We start from the raw sequence: 23709 nt of genomic DNA, 5'->3' as shown, positions 1-23709 counted from the left end.
TATGGCACTATACTGCAAAAGAAAAACAGAACAACATAGGTATTACAGGTAAATGCCTTTGCTATAGAGAAGCTCTTTCCTAAATTTAACATATTAATTAGAGGAACATTTCCTAAAACTTAAATTCAGGTTTGTATATTAAATTTGATAGTGTCAATTCAATCCTATTTGATCCATTTTTTTATACCCCCTTTTCCTGCTCACTCCCATCATGATCCCAACAAGAGTCTAGGGAAACAGGTACAGAATTGTCGTAATCCCATTTTCCTATTTAAATTTACCCCCATAACAAATGCAGGCTGGTGCAGCCACTGTGGAAAAGAGCATGAGATTCCTCCAAAAACTAAAAAAAATGGAACTGCCTTATGACCCAGCAACCCCACTTCTGGATATTTATCCAAAGAAACCCAAAACAGTAATTTGAAAAAGAATTTATGCACCCCTCTGTTCAATCTACCCTCACAACTACACTACTGGTTAAGGCAAGGCAAAAACAGAACCACTTTGGTGATAAGAGTCACTGAAAACATTTAAATGCCATGCTCCCTCATTCTTCCCTTCACTCACCATTGTATGTTCTTCCTTCACTGAGCAAGAAACCATTATTGGAACATGCCATGAATTTTACCCTTCTACGGCTTTGCTCATGCTTTTTCTTCTGCCTAGAATGTTTCTTCTGTACTTTTACCACCTGTTGAATAATTTATTCCTCAAGGCTCAGCTCAACTGACATACCTTCTGTGAATTAAGCTCTCCTATTATCCAGATAAAATGAATCACTTGTCCCTTGACGTTCCCATGGTACTTCACCTATACTAGAACATTTACTGTATCGTATCATAATTAACTGAATTAGCAGTATATCTATTTATTCTCCTTGCCTGTTTAAAATTACAGACAGAGATTATTTGCCTTATTTATCTTAATATACATGTCATCTCCAAAGTATTAAGAGTAAATAAAGTGGTGAGCTAGGTCCCACAGTCAGGATTGTCCCAACACTTAGCATAGCATATTTCTTAAAATCTATATTTAAAATAAAATGAGGGAATAGAGCTAGAGGAGCTGAGAGTTTGTTAACATTTTAAAAGCTTTACAGAAAGAGTCAACAATAGTTCTTAAGTGATAAATATTCTTGGTTTTTTACTTTTAAATCTAAAAGCACGCCAGGCTTTTGGTTTTAAGATAGCAAGCTGAACCCTTTAGTTCACTTTCCCTCTCTTGAAAAATTTCACTGAAATGATACACACAAAATTAAAAATAGGAAAATCACTTAGCTATGTTAAGGAAGGTTACCATAAAAAAAAAACAAAAAAAAAAACCCCAGAAATTTCTGGATGATGTGGGATATAAACACTCATACTGATGCAAAAGTTAATCAATGCCAAACAACAAAACTTTAACGTGGACAAAGAAGACCAGATCATTTAACTTTGGCAAAATAAAGGTCCCAACAGAGCCACAGCAAACATTCCAGCTCGGAGTGGCAGAGGTAGGGAATTTATCCAGGTCAAGAGCAATTGACAGCTGTGTATTCAGGTAGCTGGCCTATGCTGTTGCCCCAAGGCGTTGTGTGATTCTAAATAAGGGGTATTTGCCACAGCAGGCAGCAGGGACAGTACCTTAACTTTAGACCAGGGGTCCTCAAACTTTTTAAACAGAGAACCAGTTCACTGTCCCTCAAACCGTTGGAGGGCCGGACTATAGTTTAAAAAAAAACTATGAACAAATTCCTATGCACACAGCGGCGGCAAAAACACCCGGCGGGCCGCATGTGGCCCTCGGGCTGTAGTTTGAGGACCCCTGCTTTAGACTATGACAACAAACACCAGGAAAAGCAAGAAAGCTCAGCTGTGCAGTTCCTGAGGAGGCCTTGTATTTTCAGCAGCTCTTTGCCCACTTCTGGAAATGTTCTCAGAAACTTTCGATCACATACCTTTCAAGGTGGGGCAAAAGTAGGTTTCCAGTTGTGAGCACACAAAACAGTGTTTTTTTCTTGTGTTCTAAGTATTATATTATTTTCCATATGAATTATAAACCTACTTTTGCCCCACCTTGTGTAAGTAAAAAAATGCTTGGGCACATAACTACAACACATGAATATTCATAAATTATACACATACTGTCACACATCTACTAGTCCAATGATGGCGAACCTTTTGAGCTCGGCGTGTCAGCATTTTGAAAAACCCTAACTTAACTCTGGTGCTGTGTCACATATAGAAATTTTTTGATATTTGCAACCATAGTAAAACAAAGATTTATATTTTTGATATTTATTTTATATATTTAAATGCTATTTAACAAAGAAAAATCAACCAAAAAAAAATGAGTTCACGGGTCACCTCTGACACGCGTATCATAGGTTCGCCATCACTGTACTAGTCTACACTAATAAAAGGGAAACATGGTAATTGGCGTACGACCGCTACCCTTCCCATTGGCTAATCAGCATATCCTTATGCAAATTAACTGTCAGCCAAGATGGCGGCCGGCAGCCAGGCAGCTGGAAGCAAACATGAGGCTTGCTTGCTCCAGTGATGGCAGACTCCAACGTTCCCCACCTGACTTGCTGGCCTCTGAGCTGGCAGTTTGAAACATTCTAACAAATATAGGCCGGGATCTCAGAGCTGGAGTTATACATTGTTTCGATTATAGAACCGAAACAAACCAGATACCTGCTCTCAGAGCTAGAGCCAGAGCTAAAGCTGGCCCAGAATGAAATAAAAAAAAGGAGCGGTTGGGAGCTTCAATCAACAACTGCCAGCCTGAAAGCAGCCCTCAGCCCCTCACCCAGACTGGCCAGGCACCTCAGTGGGGACCCCCACCCTGAAGGGGGTGTGACCAGCTGCAAACAGCCATCATCCCCTCATCCAGGCTGGCCAGGCACCCCAGGGGGGACCCCCACCCTGATCCAGGACACCCTTCAGGGCAAACCAGCCGGCCCCCAGGCCTCTATCCTATATAGTAAAAGGGTAATATGCCTCCCGGCACCGGGATCAGCATGACAGGGGGCAGCGCCCAAACCCCCTGATCGCCCTGCGGCTCTGTGTGTGACGGTGCGGCGCCCCAACCTCCCCCCACCCCCCCCACCACAGGCCCAACTCTGTGTTTGACAGGGTAGAGCCATAACCTCCCCATCGGCCCTGCCCTGAGTGTGACAGTGGCTGCGCCCCAAACCCCTGATTGGCCCTGCTCTGTGAGTGATAGAGGGCGGCGCCCCAACCCCCCCTCCCCCACGGGCCCTGCTCTGTGTGTGACGGGGTAGAGCCATAACCTCCCCATCAGCCCTGCCCTGAGTGTGACAGTGGTGGCGCCCAACCCCCTGATCGGCCCTGCTCTGTGGGTGATAGAGGGCGGTGCCCTAACTCCCCTATCGGCCCTACTCTGTGCGTGACAGGGGGGAGCTCCCCAACCCCCTGATGGGCCCTGTTCTGTGCGTGACACGGGGGAGCTCCTCAACCCCCTGATCGGCCCTGCTCTGTGCATGACAGGGGGGAGCTCCCCAACCCCCTGATTGGCCCTGCTCTGTGCATGACAGGGGGGAGCTCCCCAACCCCCTGATCGGCCCTGCTCTGTGCATGACAGGGGGGAGCTCCCCAACCCCCTGATCGGCCCTGCTCTGTGCATGACAGGGGGGAGCTCCCCAACCCCCTGATGGGCCCTGCTCTGTGCATGACAGGGGGCAGTGCCCAACCCCGATTGGCCCTGCTCTGTGCGTGACAGGGGGGAGCTCCTCAACCCCGATTGGCCCTGCTCTGTGCGTGACAGGGGGTGGCGCCGCAACCTCCCCATCGACCCTGCCTTGAGTGTGATAGGGGGCGGTGCCCCAACCCCCCAATCGGCCCTACCCTGAGCGTGACTGAGGGTGGCATCGCAACCTCCCGATCCGCCCTGCTCTGTGCATGATGGGGCGGCGCCCCAACTCCCCAATCAGCCCTGCTCTGAGCCCGACCAGGGGCTGCACCTAGGGATTGGGCCTGCCCTCTGCCACCCGGGAGCAGGCCTAAGCCAGCAGGTCGTTATCTCCCGAGGGGTCCCAGACTTCAAGAGGGCACAGGCCGGGCTGAGGCCCCCCCACCCCCCCAGTGCACAAATTTTTGTGCACTGGGCCTCTAGTCTATATAATAAAAACCTAAGCAAACGTTACAGCAGAACAATCGGAACGACCGGTCTATGATGCACACTGACCACCAGAGGGCAGATGCTCAATGCAGGAGCTGCCCCCTGGTGGTATGTTCCCACAGGGGGAGCACCGCTCAGCCAGAAGCCAGGCTCACGACTGGCAAGTGCAGCTGCCACAGCGGGAGCCTCTCCCGACTCCGCAGCAGCAGGCACAGAGGGCTGGGATGAGCAGGAGTGGCGTGGGATCTGGCCCCAATTCAGGCTCCTCCCTGGCCGCCTGCCAATTAGCACACTGCTACATCCCTCAGAGGATGTCCATCTGCTGGTTTAGGCAGTCGGACATCCCGAGGGATCCCAGACTGCGAGAGGGATCCGGACTGCGAGAGGGCATAGGCCGGGCTGAGAGCTCCCCTCTCACCGTGCACGCATTTCGTGCCCCGGGCCTCTAGTATACTATAAAGCACATATTTTTAAAATAATTTGAAAGAGGAAAAACAAAAATATAATTTTTTTTCTTGCATCCTAACAAATCATGTTGGACACTCCTTAGGGTATAAACACACTACTTTAATCCCACAGGTAGAGGCTGGAAGAGGAGGCTAGTGAAGGAAGAGTCAGCAGGGAGCAAACAAAGAACCATAAGCATTCAACTAGAGACCCTCCACACAACAGCTGGCCTCAAACCAACATCATCAGAAGAGAGACTGCTAAGGTGGACTCATGTAGCTCTGTACTCTTACTTGAGAGGACCCCGAACTCTAGGTTTGCTCCAGGCCGGACCCTGAGCCCACCTACCTGCCAGCTCACCCCATTATTCACTATACCCAAGTAAAGCCTGCTTTTAAATCCGTGCATTCTTGGATCAAGAGAATTTGTCAGGAAATAGAACAGCAATTATAAGCATTAACTGTCGAGCCTGGCCAATGTTGGCTCAGTGGTTGAATGGTCAACCCATGAACCAGGAGGTCAGGGTTCAATTCCCGGTGAGGGCACATGCCCAGGTTGTGGGCTCGATCCCCATTGGGATGGGGAGGGCGCATGCTAGACGCAGATCAAGGATTCTCTCTTATCACTGATCTATCTCTCTCTCCCTCTCCCTTCCTCTCCGAAATCAATAAAAACATATTTAAAATATTTTTTAAAGAACTGTTGAGAGAGCCCATAACAGATAACAATACTCCTTAATCTAGACCTCCATTTACGATATGTACATATGTGTGTGCTGTATGTATGTATGTAAAATACTGTTCTGTGTACTTTACGTGAAGTCTCAATTAATTCTCACAACCTTCAAAAGGAGTGAGGCTATCACCATCCTAACTGAGAAAGGAGAAAAATGAGGCAAAGACGGGAATCTGTCCAAAGTCGAACAGCTGTAGTCAGGACTCCAAAGCAGGCAGATGTGGCTCCAGAGCCCACGTTTCAAACTGCTACACGTTCTTGCACCAAATAAATGGGGTTTCCTTTTTCCTGATGGCCAAACTAAAACAATTCTGCTTAATAAAACACAAATATTTTATTTTTCAGTATCAATACCAAAAAGGCCCACTAGCTGGCTAGTTTTTGGCTACCACAAGCATTTCATTAATTATGTAAATAATATTTCAACTTGCTATGAAGTACAATAAATGCTAACTCTATTTACATTTTTATTTCAAATAAAGGTAGGCTATATGTTTACAAACAGAAGGCCTACAAGAATCAACGAAGAGGGTATTAGTTCACAAGATATTAGTTCACTATGTATGGTGAATGCAGCTGCTTATCATTTTGTTTTAAAAATTTGGTCACTCACACACAAAAAAAGCCTTTCACCTTCCAAAAAGACTTTCTCGGGGCTATCAAGATCTTAATCACCTAACCAGGAGATTAAGTATACCACTTTGTCAAGGAAAGGAACAACTTTCCAGGAATTTTAAATTTTTATTACATTGTATTTATTTCATTGATATTTGTATGTGATAAAATGACACCTAGTAAAACCAAGATATGTGATTGGTTATTTATTGCTGTAATGCAAGAAACTCACCCCCACTCTCTCAAGCAGTGATTTTCAACCTTTATCATGGTACACATAAACTAATTATTAAAATTCTGTGGCACACCAAAACATATATTTTTTGCCAACCTGACATAAATATAGGTATAATTATTTTACTTATTGAGTTGAGAGAGGAGGGAAAAGAGTGAGAAACTTTGATTTGCCGTTCCACTTATTTATGCATTTATTGATTGATTCTTTTATGTACCCTGACAGGGGATGAAACCCACAACCTTGGCATATGGGCACGACACTCTAAGCAACTGAGCTACCTCACCAGGACAAAATAGATGTAATTTTGGCTCATTCACACTGGACAGCTCTTGTTGTGTTGGCTGTTGTCGTTTTTTATTTGACAACCTAAGGAGAAAGAGGTCAGTGCCCCTGACCAAATAGTCAGGTATTGCATGTCTTTAAAAATCGCTGCTCTAAGGTCACATTAGTCTGACTACAGACTGTTGCTCTTGCACATACTAAAAGTTTATGCGAAAGTTAGAAATCTCAGGCCATGGAAAATATATCACTTTCCTCCTCTTTGCAATCATCGATTCACCTTTATCACTTGACCCCCAGGGCACCAATCCTGTTCTCCTTTCCGCAATAAAATTTTATTACTTAGAACATTACATACAGCATCACCTAGGGAGCTTAAATTAAAAAACAAAACAAAAAACTAATGGTTTAAAGTAGGCACCAGATAATTAAATCAGGATCTCTGGAGGCAGTTTCCAAGTATTGACTTTTCTTTTTTTAAGGCCAGAAGGGACTCAAATGTGCACTCCGGAGAGAAAAAAGACAAGATCGTAATCCATGTTCCTTAACATGACATCCATGCTCTAACTCCAGGCTAACAAATGAGCCACTAACCTCCTGTTAGGTGCTACTTATAGCCTCTAATTCCCGTCTTTGCTACTGCCATCCCCGCTGCCTAGTGCACCCATTCCACTTTGTAAATGTCTGAATTCCTTTTAGTCTTCATTACAATGATTTGCATAGCAGATATTAAATAAATACCTGCTAACAGTTATTTTTTTAAAATCCTACTCCTCAAACCTGGGAATGAGAAGAGTATCTCTACAGCTATTCAAGATACCTGAATAGGTATTGTGAAAAGTTCCAGTGCTACAATGAGCTTATCAGTAAAGGTATAGAAAAACACAGAAGTGCAACAGAAGTGCAATAGCATACACACTATGGTGTCAAAAGTTGCATACTTCATATGGTTAATGATACCTGGTCAAAAAGTTGTTTGCCAGTCGTATTGGGCTGGATGGCAAATTCCAGCTCAGCGTCCATCGTGGTTACTCTCACGTTGATCTGTAATAAGGAAAAAGAAAAGTCAGTAGGAAAGAAAATACACTTATTAAGTATTAGGCAGGAGAAAACACTTTTATCTGATTTCTAAAATAAAGTGATATAATATGCAGGTAGTAAAGAACAATTGCATAATTGCACCTAATCCTTTCTTTAATAGATAAAGTAATAAGGTTTGATTTTAATCACAGGAAATCTTAAATCTACTTGCAAAACAAAGACCTTATGAAGTCTTCTTTTAAGAACATTTACTGAATACCTAACGTATACTAGTCACTAGGCCATGAGCTTCCCATATTCCCATTTAGCCCCAGCAATAATACTAGGAGGTATGTTCATTTCCACAGAAACTGAAAGAGTTCCAATTATTTGGCCATCGACACATGGATATGAAAGGCAGAGTAGGTATTTAAACTGAGGTATAACTCGAAATTCTTCGAATGTCATTCATTATCTCATATTTCTTTAAACACAAAAATCAGTTTTATTTATACTGAAAATGTATTCTTCACTTTATAAAAAGCATTCATCGAATGCCCTTTGCTAGATTCTATTTTATACTCTAATTTGTTTTGTGTAAACACCTTTCTAGTTGGATTATCTCACCAAAAACGTAACATGCCTTTACCAAAATAATTTTAACTCCAAAGTAGCATCTTTACTGAGGATTCACCATGACGTGGTACAAATATATCTTTTAAACTTTAACTCCACTATTAGAACTCTAAATCAGACTTATTTCTTCTTACATGTTTTACTCATTCTAACAACCACAATCTCTACACATATAGACCCTCTACCTCCTCCAATCAAATAAATCTTATAGATCGTTTCTTCTTTAAAGTAATATCTATTAGGAACTATTGTTACACATAAAACAATACATTAAGATATGTAAACAATGAACCATAATAAAATCAAACCAATTGTGACATAATGCATATTTGGTCTTCATCCTGGGTCTTGACAAAGCTCCTAAAACCCCTGGAATTTCCTGAGTGACAGATGTGAGGAGCATCTTTTGTTAATCATAATAAGCCCCTTTCATCCAACCAGAGTTTATGCTAATGACTTAACTCCAGAAGGGCTGGCTCCTAGACAGCTTCAGGGTGGGGAGTGGTAGCCAGAGAAACCAACCATGTGATTAGAGGAACCAACCATGTGATTAGAGCCACTTACCCCAACCTCCAGGGAGAAGAGACAATGGGATCTGAGCTTATCATCAATGGCCCGTGATTTAATCAATCATGCCTACATAATAGAACTTTGATAAAAATCCTCAAGGAAGGGGGAGTTCAGCTGAGTTGGTGAGTGCACCCACATACAAAGAAGAGGGTGGATCCAAATTCGACAAGTACAGAAGCTCCTGAACTCAGGACAGTTCTGGACCACACCCTATCTTCTTCCTCTACATCTGTATCTTTCATTTGTATCCTTTACAATATCCTCTATATTAACCAGTAACAATAACTTAAGTGTTTCCCTGAATTCTGTGAGTTATTATAACAAATTATAGAAACTGATGAGGGGATCATGGAAATCCCCAATTTGTAAACAAATTAGACAGGGCTACTCCTTAATTTTCTAATTGGGTTGTGTCTTTTCTTACTCCTGTGTCGGAAATCTTTATGTATCCTAGATACTTTGTCAGTTATTTTTGTTGCAAAATTTTTTTCTCCAAGTTTGTCATTCTACTTTATAAATTGCCCTTCTTTTTGGTAAACACATCCTTAATTTTAATATTGAATTTATCAATGTTTTTGTGCACATTTAAGAAATATTTCCCTACTCTGGAATCATGAAAATATTAACTAATCAGCATACATTTAATATATTTCCTACTAAAGTTTTATCATAAGCTGTCTTCAATTTTTGCTTATGATTTGAAATAGAGGTCCAATTTCATTTTTTAATCCCCATAAGGATAAAGACTACTCTTTCACAAATCAAATGTCTATAGGTATGCATCTGATTTTGTGCTAATTCTGTTGCATTTAACTATTCTGCCAATATCGTACTGTCTTGATTACTGTATCTTTAAATAAGTCCTTATATCTGGTAGAGCAAGTCTCCCCTCATTATCTTCAGAACTGTCTTAGCTATTCTTGGCACTTTGTTTTTGCTCTTGACTTCATATGAAATTGGAAACTTTTCATTATAAATAATCATTACTCTATCATGATTTAAACTGAAACTACACTAAGTTCATTAATACAACAAATTCTCTTGGAGGAGAAATGACATCTTTCAAAAATTGACTCTCCTATTCATGACTATGGTTCTCTCTATGCATTAAGCCTTCTTTAATATCTTTCCAAAAGAGTGTTAAAAATCACATTAATCATTTGCTAGATATCTTTCCCCTAGTTCATTATAATTTTTCAGCTATTATAAATACAGGTCCACCATTTCTTGATATCCTAAAAACGTTGAAAACTGAAGTTTATTAGCTAATTTCTAGCAAAAATTTGACATGGAGTAATGTGACTGACTAGTGAATTAATTCATCCTACTTCAAATGAATATTCATGCACTGACCTATAGAAGTATTAACGTTTTTGAGGTAATGCAAAGACCTCAATGGAAGTTTCATGATATAATGGCATGTACACATAAATATAGTATATTCACCTAAAATCCAAAATAGCGCAAACAGTGAAACTCATCTAGCATAAGGGATTCAAATACAGGATTGTGAAAATGAAAAATATCTTTCCAATTCCAATTTTTTTTCTGGTTTTGCTTCTGTAGAAATGCAATTTATTTTTATAACGATCCTTCTATGAGTTCCCTTGCCAACTGTTATAATGAGCCTGTAAATCTTTGTGTTTATATAAACCAGGGGCCAAAAAACGTTTTCTGTAAAGGACCAAAGAGTAAATATTTTAGGCTTTGCAGACTATACAGTCTGCTGCATCTACTCAACTATGCTGCTATAGCAACAAAGCAGTTATCCTATATAACTGCTCCCGTCACCGCTACTGTGCTTGCCAGCCCTGAGCCCGGCTTCTGGCTGAGCGGCGTTCCCCCTGTGGGAGCGCACTGACCACCAGGGGGAAGCTACTGCATTGAGCGTCTGCCCCCTGGTGGTCAGTGTGTGCCATAGTGACCAGTTGTTCCACCATTCGGTCGATTTGCATATTAGCTTTTTTTTTTTTTTTTTTTTATAATAATTTTTATTTCTTAAAGTATTACAAAGAGTATTACATATGTCTCCTTTTTCCCCCCCATGACATTCCCCCGGCCCCTACCCCCCGCCCCCCCCCCGCCCCGTGTCTTGTGTCCATTGGTTAATCTTATATGCATGCATATAAGTCCTTCAGTTGGTCTCTTAATCCCCCCCCCAACCCTCCCCAGGCTCCCCATTGTAGTTTAACATTCTGTTCAATGTTGCTCTGCTTCTGTATCTACCCCTGTTCTTCAGTCCATACTGGTCCCCTTTATTTGTCCCAACCTCACTGGAGTAGTCTCAACCTCACCAGGGCCGTCTGAGCCTCACCAGGGCCGTTTCAACCTCACCGGGGTCGTCCCTACCTCACGGGGGCCGTTTCAACCTCACCGGGGTCGTCCCTACCACACCAGGGCCGTTTCAACCTGACTGGGGTTGTCGCTACCACACCGGGGCCTTTTCAACCTGACCGGGGTTGTCCCTACCACACCGGGGCCGTTTCGACCTGACTGGGGTCGTCCCTACCTCACGGGGGCCGTTTCAACCTCACCGGGGTTGTCCCTACCACACCGGGGCTGTTTCAACCTGACCGGGGTTGTCCCTACCACACCGGGGCCGTTTCGACCTGATTGGGGTCGTCCCTACCTCACGGGGGCCGTTTCAACCTGACCGGGGTTGTCCCTACCACGCCGGGGCCGTTTCGACCTGACTGGGGTCGTCCCTACCTCACGGGGGCTGTTTCAACCTCACCGGGGTCGTCCCTACCTCACGGGGGCCGTTTCAACCTGACCGGGGTTGTCCCTACCACGCCGGGGCCGTTTCGACCTGACTGGGGTCGTCCCTACCTCACGGGGGCCGTTTCAACCTCACCGGGGTTGTCCCTACCACACCGGGGCTGTTTCAACCTGACCGGGGTTGTCCCTACCACACCGGGGCCGTTTCGACCTGACTGGGGTTGTCCCTACCTCACGGGGGCTGTTTCAACCTCACCGGGGTCGTCCCTACCTCACGGGGGCCGTTTCAACCTGACCGGGGTTGTCCCTACCACGCCGGGGCCGTTTCGACCTGACTGGGGTCGTCCCTACCTCACGGGGGCCGTTTCAACCTCACCGGGGTTGTCCCTACCACACCGGGGCTGTTTCAACCTGACCGGGGTTGTCCCTACCACACCGGGGCCGTTTCGACCTGACTGGGGTCGTCCCTACCTCACGGGGGCCGTTTCAACCTGACCGGGGTTGTCCCTACCACGCCGGGGCCGTTTCGACCTGACTGGGGTCGTCCCTACCTCACGGGGGCCGTTTCAACCTCACCGGGGTTGTCCCTACCACACCGGGGCTGTTTCAACCTGACCGGAGTTGTCCCTACCACACCGGGGCCGTTTCGACCTGACTGGGGTCGTCCCTACCTCACGGGGGCCGTTTCAACCTCACCGGGGTTGTCCCTACCACGCCGGGGCCGTTTCGACCTGACTAGGGTTGTCCCTACCTCACGGGGGCCGTTTCAACCTCACCGGGGTCGTCCCTACCTCACGGGGGCCGTTTCAACCTGACCGGGGTTGTCCCTACCACGCCGGGGCCGTTTCGACCTGACTGGGGTCGTCCCTACCTCACGGGGGCTGTTTCAACCTCACCGGGGTCGTCCCTACCACACCGGGGCCGTTTCGACCTGACTGGGGTCGTCCCTACCTCACGGGGGCTGTTTCAACCTCACCGGGGTCGTCCCTACCACACCGGGGCCGTTTCGACCAGACTGGGGTCGTCCCTACCTCACGGGGGCCGTTTCAACCTCACCGGGGTTGTCCCTACCACACCGGGGCTGTTCCAACCTGACCGGGGTTGTCCCTACCACGCCGGGGCCGTTTCGACCTGACTGGGGTCGTCCCTACCTCACGGGGGCTGTTTCAACCTCACTGGGGTCGTCCCTACCACACCGGGGCCGTTTCGACCTGACTGGGGTCGTCCCTACCTCACGGGGGCTGTTTCAACCTCACCGGGGTCGTCCCTACCACACCGGGGCCGTTTCGACCAGACTGGGGTCGTCCCTACCTCACGGGGGCCGTTTCAACCTCACCGGGGTTGTCCCTACCACACCGGGGCTGTTCCAACCTGACCGGGGTTGTCCCTACCACGCCGGGGCCGTTTCGACCTGACTGGGGTCGTCCCTACCTCACGGGGGCTGTTTCAACCTCACTGGGGTCGTCCCTACCACACCGGGGCCGTTTCGACCTGACTGGGGTCGTCCCTACCTCACGGGGGCTGTTTCAACCTCACCGGGGTCGTCCCTACCACACCGGGGCCGTTTCGACCTGACTGGGGTCGTCCCTACCTCACGGGGGCCGTTTCAACCTCACCGGGGTTGTCCCTACCACACCGGGGCCGTTGCGACCTGACTGGGGTCGTCCCTACCTCACGGGGGCTGTTTCAACCTCGCTGGGGTCGTCCCTACCACACCCGGGCCGTTTCAACCTCACCGGGGCCATCCCAGCCTTACCGGGGAAACAGGAAGTTTGGCCCTCTGTCCCCTGCCTGAGGCTCCCCACTAGACAAAATCTCCAGGCATTCCTGGTGGTTGCACATCCAGCGCTCCTGCCCTCCACCAAGTGCACAGACTGCCTGTCTGCTGTCCCCCAGCGCCCCACCAGAGACTGGGACCAGTGGGCATGTTTGTGCGCTTGCTGGTACAGCAGTTCCACAGTGCCGGCCGAGTCAGGCCCAGCCCTGGCCGGCCCCGGCCCCGACTCTGCCCCCCGATTGCGTCCCTCCCTATGCAAGGAGCTGAAATCTGCAGCCTGCTGGGATGGGCTCTGTACTTGGTGCTTCAGCACATCCTACTCAGTCTCAATGCGCTTCTTTCTATGCGAGGAGTTGAAATCTGCAGTTTGTTGGGTTGGGCTCTGTACTTGGTGTCACATCCTACTCAGTCTCAATGTTCTTTCTCTCCTTCCAGTTGTAGAGCTTCCACTGGGCCAACTTTCCCATGGTTCTGTATGATAGGTGTTTGTCTGATATTTGGTAGTTTCGATGTTGTTGTGTGAGGTAGCACGCACAGGTCTCTTCCTTATGCCGCCATCCTGGTTCTCCTGGGTCTGCTTCTTGAGTGTGTCTCCCATGGCTGCGAGCAGTTGAAGTCTGCAATTTGTTGGGATAGGCTGCAAAAGCGCAGGTGGGTCTTTTTGTGCACCTGGCACAGCTTGGATGGGGATGTAAATTGATTAAGGCTGAGACTCAGGGAGTTGCCATGGCGGAGCAAATAGCACTGGCTGAGTCTCCGTGGCCCCTTGACTCTCTGCCAGGGCTTTGTGTCCCCCAGTGCCGGCGAGCAGCTGTGCAACAGAGTCTCCCTCGCTTTCTGATGGCTGCAAGGCCGTGCTGCCTCTCCCCGTAGGGTCTGGTGCTTCATGATCCCGCCTGAACCAGCTCAGTGGATTTGAAAGTTTGCAGAAGAAAAGGCGCTTCTACTTGTGGGTCTGGCACAGCCCAGATGGGAATGTAAATCGCGTAGGGCGGGATCACAGGGAGTCGCCGGGGCGGAGACTCAGCGGCCCCTTGCCTATCCAGGACACCAGGACTTTGCGTCCCCCAGTGCCGGCGAGCAGCCGAGCGCCAGAGCCTCCCTCGCTTTCTGACCGCTGGAAGGCCGTGCCGTCTCTCGCCTTGGTGCCTGGGGCCTCAGAGACCCGCCCGAACCAGCTCAGTGGATTTGAGAGTTTGTAAAAGCACAGTCATTCCCTCTTGTGCCTCTGGCACAGCCCTGAGGGTAGGGCGGGGTCACAGGGAGTCACCAGCGTGGATGAAATAGCGATGGCGGCGTCTCCGCGCCCCTCGCCTCCCCGGGACACCAGGATTTCTTGTCCCTCGGTGCCGGCGAGCAGCCGCGTATCAGAGCTTCCCTTGCTCTCCGACCACTGCAAGGCCGTGGCCGCCTCTCCCTGTGGGATCTGGGGCCTCAGAGACCCGCCCCGAGCAAGCCCAGAGGATTCGAGGGTTCGTAAAAAACCGAGAATCCATTTGCAGCCCGCGTGGCGTGTGACTGCGTACCTCTGGTTTTGGTGCCTCCGTAGCTCCCACTCAGTCTCACTGCGCTTCTTTCTTTTCCTCCAGTTGTAGATCTCCCACTGGGCCAACTTCCCCATGGTTCTGAGTGGCGGTTGTTTACTTCATAGTTGATAGTTTCAATGATGCTGTGAGAGAGCAGCACACACAGGTCCGCTCCCTACGCCGCCATCTTGGTTCTCCCGCATATTAGCTTTTTATTATATAGGACTAGAGGTCTGGTGCACAAAAATTCGTGCACTAGGTGGGGGTTCCCTCAGCCCGGCCAGCCCCCTCTAACAGTTCGGGAGCCCTCAGAGGATGTCCTATTGACAGCTTAGGCCTGCTCCCCATGGGAGGCAACCAGGCCAATCAGGGGAAGGCGCTGCCCCCATCACCCTGCCACTGCTGCTGCCTCTGGCCTCCCTTTGTGGGAGGCAACCGGGCCAATCAGGGGAAGGCGCTGCCCCCATCACCCCGCTACTGCTGCCACTGCCAGTCGCCGTGGGGTGACTTGTGGATTTAAATCTGTATACTATAGTTGTAGATATTAATATTTATTTATGTTGGTGAAATTACTAAAGTTTTTTCCAACATGTTATTCACTAAAATTTGTTAAAAATAAGTTATTAATAACAAAAAATAACCTTTTAATTATAAGCAAATCTTGCTTAAAAGCATTTTAAAATTAACAGAGTGTTAATTTTCACATATAACATACGGACCAGAAATTTTGTCTGTTAAATCCAAAATCTGTTAAATCGAGTCAGTTCAATCCCAGCAGTTACAGTCTATTAAATCACATTAGGTCCACAAAATCGAGGGTTTTTCAAAGAGCAAAAGTTTTTAATTTTGATAAAATCCAATTTTTTAAAAATGATTCAAACATTCTGTGTTCTATAAGAAACTTTGCTACCCCAAGGTTGCAAAAACGTTTTCTTATGTCTTCTAGCAGCTTTATAATATGGGCTTTTGAATTTCGGTCTATGATCCACTCAGAGCTAACTTTTTGTGTATATTATGGGATATACACAAAAATGTTCGTTTTATTGTATGGATAACTTTTTGTTCCAATACTATTTGTTGGAAATAATTTAATTTCCCCATTGAATTGTGTGATAACCTTGTTGAAAGCATAATAATATTTTCATTATAATATATGTCGTTTCACTGATCCTATTTCAACAATACCACACTTTCTTATTTTCATAGCCTGCAAATAAGTATTAAAATTCAGGAGTGTTAAATTTTCCAACTTGATTCTTTTTAAAAATTGCTTTAGCTATTGTGTCCCCATTTTCCTTCCTTTGCCCACTTTGCCCACTTCCACCTAGCCCAGCCGTGGGCAAACTACGGCCCGCGGGCTGGATCCGGCCGTCTGAAATGAATAAAACTAAAAAAAAAAAAAAAAAAAAAAAAAAAAGACCGTACCCTTCTATATAATGTTTACTTTGAATTTATATTAGTTCACACAAACACTCCACCCATGCTTTTGTTCCGGCCCTCCGGTCCAGTTTAAGAACCCATTGTGGCCCTCGAGTCAAAAAGTTTGCCCACCCCTGACCTAGCCCCTTCCCCCTTTCCCTCTGGCTATCACCACGCTGTTGCTTGCTCAGGGCAGTGGGCACACGATGCAGTGTGCAGATGATATTTATTGAGTTTGTACACTTGAGACTTGTATGGTTTTGAGAGCTAATGTCACGTCAATAAATTCAATTAATAAAAAATAATAAAAGAAACATAAAAACTTGCTTTAGCTATTCCATATAAATTTTGGTTTGGCAGTTCCATAAACATTTCACAACCAGCTAGTCAATTTTAGTTAAAGAAGCCTGCTGGGACTTAAATGACTGAAAGTGTATTCAATATACAATTGCATTTAAGGAGAATTGACATCTTAATGTTTTCCAGACATACCTAGACAATATATACTTTTTTGTGCATTTTAAGTCTTTAATTTCTCAGTTTTCAGTATAGAGATCTTGTACAGTTTCTATAAATTTATTTTTAAGTATTTTATATCTTCGATGCTGCTGCAAATGATTTTTCAAATTTTACTGCTATTATATAACAAAGACAACTGATTTTTAATAATATAACCTCTGTCCAACAATCTTAAATTCAGTTATTAGTTCTAGTAGCTGTTCTTTCTGAAGATTTTCTACATAAACAATCATGTCATCATCTGAAAATAGAAAAATTTACTTCTTCCTTTTTCATGGTTATGACTTTTATTTCTTTATATTCTTCTTTCCCTCAAACAGTAAATGAACACTCTGTTACCTGCTGAGTCTTTAAAGTAATTCCAAAGCAATATCCATGCCAGAAAATTCCAATAATTATAACCAATAATTTTTTTTAAAAAGGTAATTGGCCAAAAGAAAATTACAAAAACAACAACAACCCTATTTTCTTAAAGAACATTTATCCTTAAATAAAACATCTAAGACTATCTAATGTCAGCATAGGTATCATGAGTATCAAAACCAGAATTATGAACTCTGGTCGGTTGCTCATTCGTTAGAGCACTGGTCCTCGGACTGAAGGGTCTCGGGTTCAATTCTGGTAAAGAGCACGTACCTCGGTTGCAGGAGCACACAGGGAGGCAACTGATCGATGTGTCTCTCTCACGATGATCTCTCTCTCTCTCTCTCTCTCCCCCTCCCTCCTTCTTTCTCCCCCTCCCTTCTACTCTCTCTAGAAAGCAATAAAAAAGATATCCTCACCCTAACCAGTATGGCTCAGTGGATAGAGCGTTGGCCTGGGGACTCAAGGGTCCCAGGTTCGATTCAGGTGAAGGGCATGTACCTTGGTTGCAGGCACATCCCTAGTTGGGAGTGTGCAGGAGGCAGCTGATTGATATTTCTCTCTCATTGATGTTTCTAACTCTCTATCCCTCTCCCTTCCTCTCTGTAAAAAACCAATAAAATATACTTTTTTTAAAAAAAGATATCCTCAGGTGAGGATTTAAAAAAACAACAACAGAATTATGAGAAAAATAATAATGAATGAACCTCTCATTCCTCCTATTATTTACTGACCACTGAATATGTAACTTCTTCTAAATCCTCACCATATGTATCTCCATTTCATACATAAGGAAATTAAGAATGGAGAGACTGAACTAATCTAACAAAAACACTCAAATTAAGTAACAGAGTCTAAACAAGAGCTAGGACAGTTTGATGTAGAACCCATGAATTTTAATCTTAACTACAACGTTACCATACCTCTTCTTCACCGGCCCACATAATACTGCACTTTACCCACATTAATCTAAACCAGTTAATAATAATATCAATGCCTTCTTCTTCCCAACAATTCTACCACAATACTTTGCCTTGTTCCAAAAGGAACTTACTGCCGGGCTGGCATGGCTCAGTGGTTGAATGTCGACCTATGAACCAGGAGGTCATGGTTTGATTCCTGGTCAGAGCACATGCCCGGGTTGCTGGCCTGATCTCCAGTATGGGGCATGCAAGAGGCTGCCAATCAATGATTCTGTCTCATCATTGATGTTTCTCTCTCCCCCTCTCCCTTCCTCTCTAAAGCAATAAAAAAAAAATATTTAAAACAAAATAAAACAAAAGAAGGAACTTAGTGCTATTTATTAAGTAGTGGCAAAAGTAAAATAAAATATACTTACTGGTTTCGGCATTTTCCTTCTCTTTTTGTCACCTTCTTTAAAAATTCTTCACTTCTATAAATCCTATTGTCACCTTCTGTTAAAAAAAAGCATAATTGATCTATTATATTCTTAATATAATGCTTTTATTTAAACATGTGTATAAAATAAAATTCAAATATTTTATTTTTTTCAATGTTTACTGAATTTATTGGGGTTACTGGTTAATAAAATTACGTTTCAGGTGTACAATTCTAAAAACTTAAAACATTTTAAAATGTTAAAGTAACATACATAGTAGTCTCTTGTTTTATTGCCATTTTCAATGTTTTCTATTATCATTTCACATTCTCTAAAAATATTTATAGTTATGATTTAAAATAGCATGCATCTCAAATAGCATAATGTAAAGCATATTGATCACCAACTAAAACTTTAGAGACAACATACAGTAAGGAAACAAGATTGCTCTGGGGCCAAATGCTGTCTCTGAGTCAGGTTCACCCCAGACCCCGACTGCTAGACACAGAGAGTAAAGATGAGGAGAGGTGGATTCAGAGGTTAAAGAAATGAATCAAAACATACTTTCCAACCTTTTCTCGGTATTGCCAAAGATCAAAGGAAATTCTGATTAATGTAAACTATAAAAGATAACTTTTTAAAGAAAATTATTTTTTCTCTTTGAAAGTTTAAAAATCCAATAGAGAAAATACACAAGTAAGCTTATTCACCTAAGGTTTATAAAACAGTCATGGTCTGCACAATTGCAATTTGCATGCTACTCACCAACAAATTAGTGGCCTTCACTGAAATGTAGATAAAACTAAAGTTAAATTGTATCTTTTCACCCCTATGGCTACAGAAGTGAATCCTAATCCAGGAAAACCATAATGCTACTGCAACTTAGGATAAATGTTCTTACAAACATCTAAAAAATTGGTCTTCACCCTACAAATCTACCAAAAAATCAAACATTCTTAATCATTATTCACTATCCATAAAAAAAAGATTGTCATTCCAATTTGAAAATCTATAGTAAGTATATCAGATAAATTATTACTTGAAATCAGCATATATTGGTAGTATCTTTGCCAAGAAACTTTGTTCATTATACTAGCTTCAACTAAATTAATATACAATTAATTTTGTGTTTCAAAATTATATTACCAGTTGCTTTTTAAGATGCTATAATTAATAAATCTGAAAATTCTCCAACCTGAAATAAAAGTAAAGCATTGAAGTAAGGTAATTTCGCTAAACTGTACTCAATCAATCACATGCCAATAAACCTCCCTACAGAGGGAACTTCCTTCCAAATTATTTTTTATCTATTAAACTCATTTCCTAACTCACCTACTTTCACAGACCTAAACGTACTTCAGTTCTATCTTCTAATTCTATACCCTCTTCGTCCCACTACCATCTTCTTAGTTCAGATCCTTATCATCTCAGGTCTTAAAACAGCCTCTAATGGATCTGCTCTTAACATCATCTATAAGCTAATAACCCCCAAATCTGTACATTTCTCCAAAACTTGCTTGGCTAACTTGGCTTGCTCAACATCTAAAGATTATCTCAAATATAAAGTGGCCCAAACACTTCAACCCCTACCCTATAGATGAGTCTGCTTTTCCATAAAAGTATTGATGATATCCTATATCAGGGGTGGGCAACCTTTTTGTGAGTGCATGCCAAAACCAGCAAAATCTCTGACTCAAAATTCTTCTGCGTGCCATCCCTAATTTTTTGAGAACATGTTATGCCTACTTGATATCTCTTAAGGTGTACATATGTGAAGAACCTTGAAGAAATAATAAAATTCATTTGAGCGACAAAAACACAGTATATGATGATGAAAAATACATTTATTTTTTAATGTATACATGTTATGTAAAGTTATTTATCTAAGATGCACCTACAATGAATTTATCTGAAAAATAAAGAAGTTGATATTAAGAAAAAAATTGTAAATGGAAGATTATAAGAGAGGGTTTCGTGAAACCAAGATGGCGGCATAGGTAAACACCGAATATTGCTGCCTCGCACAACCACTTCAAAACTACAACTAAAAGACAAAACGGACATCATCCAGAACCACAGGAAGGCTGGCTGAGTGGAAATTCTACAACTAGAAGGAAAAAGAAAAGCACACTGAGACTCAGAGGAGGTGTGGAAGTAAAGTGCAGAGGTACGGAGGCGCATGTGGAAGGGCTGGCAACTGAGGACACGGTTGTCTTTTTTAGTAGGGAGGGAGTCTCAAGCTCCCGACTGCTCTGAACTCCAGTTCCAAGCGAGTCTCTGGGGACCCAGACTCATATGGGGAGAAAATGGACTGTCTGGCAGAGGGCGGAACTCGAGGGCGGCTTTCTCTCAGAGGTGCTTGCAGCGATTACCGGGACACTGAGACTCGGGGCCTATCAGGGTAGGACTGAGGATCAGCCATAGTTGTTTGCTCCGCCCTGTTGATTCTCTGAGACCCCGCCCCACCCAAGCGGTGTGCAGAGGCTTTTGCATATGAATGCCCTGGCCCTTTGCAATCTGAAAATTACCTAACAACTGCAGCTGGGACAGAGTGACCCAGAACTTCCAAAAGAAGGCGCAAGGCCCCACAGCAGCTTGCATTGCTTCACAGCTGGGCTTCATCTGGGCACCTCCAAATCCCCCCAAAAAAAGAGGAATCTGCAGATCTCTCCGTACCTCCTGCTGGGTAGCCTCAGGCAGAGGCTAAATTAGCACCTCTTTAGAGATCCAAGAGCCAGTGTACCCAGTGGTCAGAGTGGGACCATCCAATTACAACTCCTCAGATCCATAAAGGACACACTCAGGGGGCAGACTCAGTGAGCACTAAAGCCCCACTGAATCAAGTCTTGCCCCAGAAGGATGTCTCCAGCACAGAAGTTCTCCCACTGCAGACACAGCTGATTCTCACAGCCAATTGGCCTGGAGGTCAATTCCTCCCAGTGATACCTACAACAATCAAGGCTTAACTACAACAAGACTATGCAAAAAGCCCACAAAGGGGTGCACCAAGAGTGTCCACCTCAGGTAACTGGGGAGGCTGAGCCACTGGGCCCTATAGGACACCTAGCACACAAAGCCACTCTATCAACACAAGGAAGCATAAAAAATGCGGAGACAGCCGAAACTGGTTTGGCTCAGTGGATAGAGCGTCGGCCTGCGGAAAGGTCCCAGGTTCGATTCTGGTCAAGGGCATGTACCTGGGTTGCAGGCACATCCCCAGCAGGAGATGTGCAGAAGGCAGCTAATGGATGTTTCTCTCTCATCGATGTTTCTAACTCTCTATCTCCTCTCCCTTCCTCTCTGTAAAAAATCAATAAAATATATTAAATTAAAAAAAATGCGGAGACAAAGAAACAGGTCACAAATGACAGAAATGGAGGAAAGTAAACTACTAGATACAGAGTTCAAAACCAAACTTATAAGGTTTTTCAAGAATTTTCTAGAAACTGCCAATAAAATTAGTGAGACCCTCAAGAAATCTAGTGAGACCCTCGAGAATATGAACAAGGACCAACTAGAAATTAAGCATACACTGACTGAAATAAAGAATATTATACAGAGTTCCAACAGCAGACCAGAGGATCGCAAGAATCAAGTCAAAGATTTGAAATACGAAGAAGCAAAAATCACCCAACCAGAAAAGCAAAATGATAAAAGAATCCAAAAATATGAAGATAGTGTAAGGAGCCTCTGGGACAACTTCAAGCGTACCAACATCCGAATTATGGGGGTGCCAGAAGAAGAGAGAGAGCAAGATATTGAAAACCTATTTGAAGAAATAATGACAGAGAACTTCCCCTACCTGGTGAAAGAAATAGACTTCCAATTCCAGGAAGCACAGAAACCCCAAACAAAAGGAATCCAAAGAGGATCACACCAAGACACATCATAATTAAAATCCCAAGAGCAGAAGACAAAGAAGAGAATCTTAAAAGCAGCAAGAGAAAAAAGTCAGTCACCTACAAGGGAGTACCCATATGACTATCAGCTGATTTCTCAACAGAAACTATGCAGGCCAGAAGGGAGTGGCAAGAAATATTCAAAGTGATGAATAGTAAGAACCTACAACCAAGATTACTTTATCCAGCAAAGCTATCATTCAGAATTAAAGGTCAGATAAAGAGCTTCACAGATAAGAAAAAGCTAAAGGAGTTCATCACCACCAAACCAGTATTATATGAAATGCTGAAAGGTATCCTTTAAGAAGAGGAAGAAGAAAAGGTAAAGATACAAATTATGAACAACAAATACACATCTATCAACAAGTGAATCTAAAAATCAAGTGAATAAATAATCTGATGAACAGAATAAACTGGTGAATATAATAGAATCAGGGGCATAGAAAGGGAGTGGACTGACAATTCTCGGGGGGAAAGGGGTGTGGGGGTTCGGGAAGAGACTGAACAAAAATCGTACACCTAGGAAGAGGACAGTGGGGGGCAGGTAAGGGCAGAGGGTGGGGTGGGAACCAGGTGGAGGGGAGCTATGGGGGGAAAAAGAGGAACAACTCTAATAATCTGAACAAAAAAGATTTAATTTAAAAATAAAAATAACTTACTAAGGGGAAATTTAATAAAATTAATTCTTAAAAAAAAAGGAGAGAGAGAGGGTTTTGCATGCCAGCAAAAGTTACTGGCGTGCCATGTTTGGCAGGCGTGCCAGGGGTTGCCCACCCCTGTCCTACATAAGAGCCCAATATGCTAAGTGTCCAGTTGTCCATTCAATCAATCAAAATGTAATATGCTAATGATACGCTAAGCCACTCAACCACTCGCTGATGTGCACTGACCACCAGGGGGCAGATAGTAGACCGGTCGACCAGTCACTATGACGTGCACGACCACCAGGGGGCAGACGCTGACTGGTAGGTTAGCTTGTGGCTGGGGTCTGGCTAATCGGGACTAAGCGAGACAGGCTGGACATGCCCTGGAGCCCTCCCTCGGTAACTCCCCTGCCCTGACTGTGCCCTCTCGCAATCTGGGACCCCTCGGAGGTTGTCAGAGAGCCAATTTCGGCCTGATCCCGCAGGCCAGGCCGAGGGACTCCACTGGTGCACAAATTCATGCACCAGGCCTCTAGTATTTCTAGAAAACTACTCACTGTATTCGCTCTTTTTTTTTATAGCTCTACTACATCTGCAGGTATAATCCTCTTTTCATTTCACTTTTGCCTTCCATTTTGTTTGATTAATTTTGCCAGAAGTTTGCTTAGTTTATTGGTCTAAAGGCCAGCTTTCAGTTTTGATATTGTTTCTTATATGATTTTCTCTGTTGTTAATTTGTGTCCTTTTCCTCATTTTTTTTCTCATTAGTTGGCTTTACTCTGTGGCTCATTTTCTAATCCCTAAAATTGAAAGGTTACCTAAGTAATTTCCAATCTTTTT

General features: G+C 44.2%; 1 protein-coding gene across 2 annotated transcripts in view; it reads right to left on the bottom strand.

The window, feature by feature from the left end:
* RDX (radixin) overlaps positions 1-23709 on the bottom strand; it is a 101189-nt gene that overhangs the window by 65119 nt on the left and 12361 nt on the right. For both annotated transcript variants that reach the window (XM_070425956.1, XM_070425957.1), the window contains exons 2-3: positions 18327-18402; positions 7400-7483 (exon numbers count right to left, since the gene is read on the bottom strand). In XM_070425956.1, the coding sequence (XP_070282057.1) occupies positions 7400-7483; positions 18327-18338 (96 nt within the window). In that variant the 5' untranslated portion in view covers positions 18339-18402. The remainder of the gene's footprint in view (positions 1-7399; positions 7484-18326; positions 18403-23709) is intronic.

This window comes from Myotis yumanensis, unplaced genomic scaffold (assembly GCF_028538775.1).
Source record: "Myotis yumanensis isolate MYYU_CA2020_CCGP unplaced genomic scaffold, mMyoYum1.0.hap1 SCAF_10, whole genome shotgun sequence".
NCBI classification, from domain to species: Eukaryota; Metazoa; Chordata; class Mammalia; order Chiroptera; family Vespertilionidae; genus Myotis; species Myotis yumanensis.
This window is presented reverse-complemented; position numbering and strand designations above follow the sequence as displayed.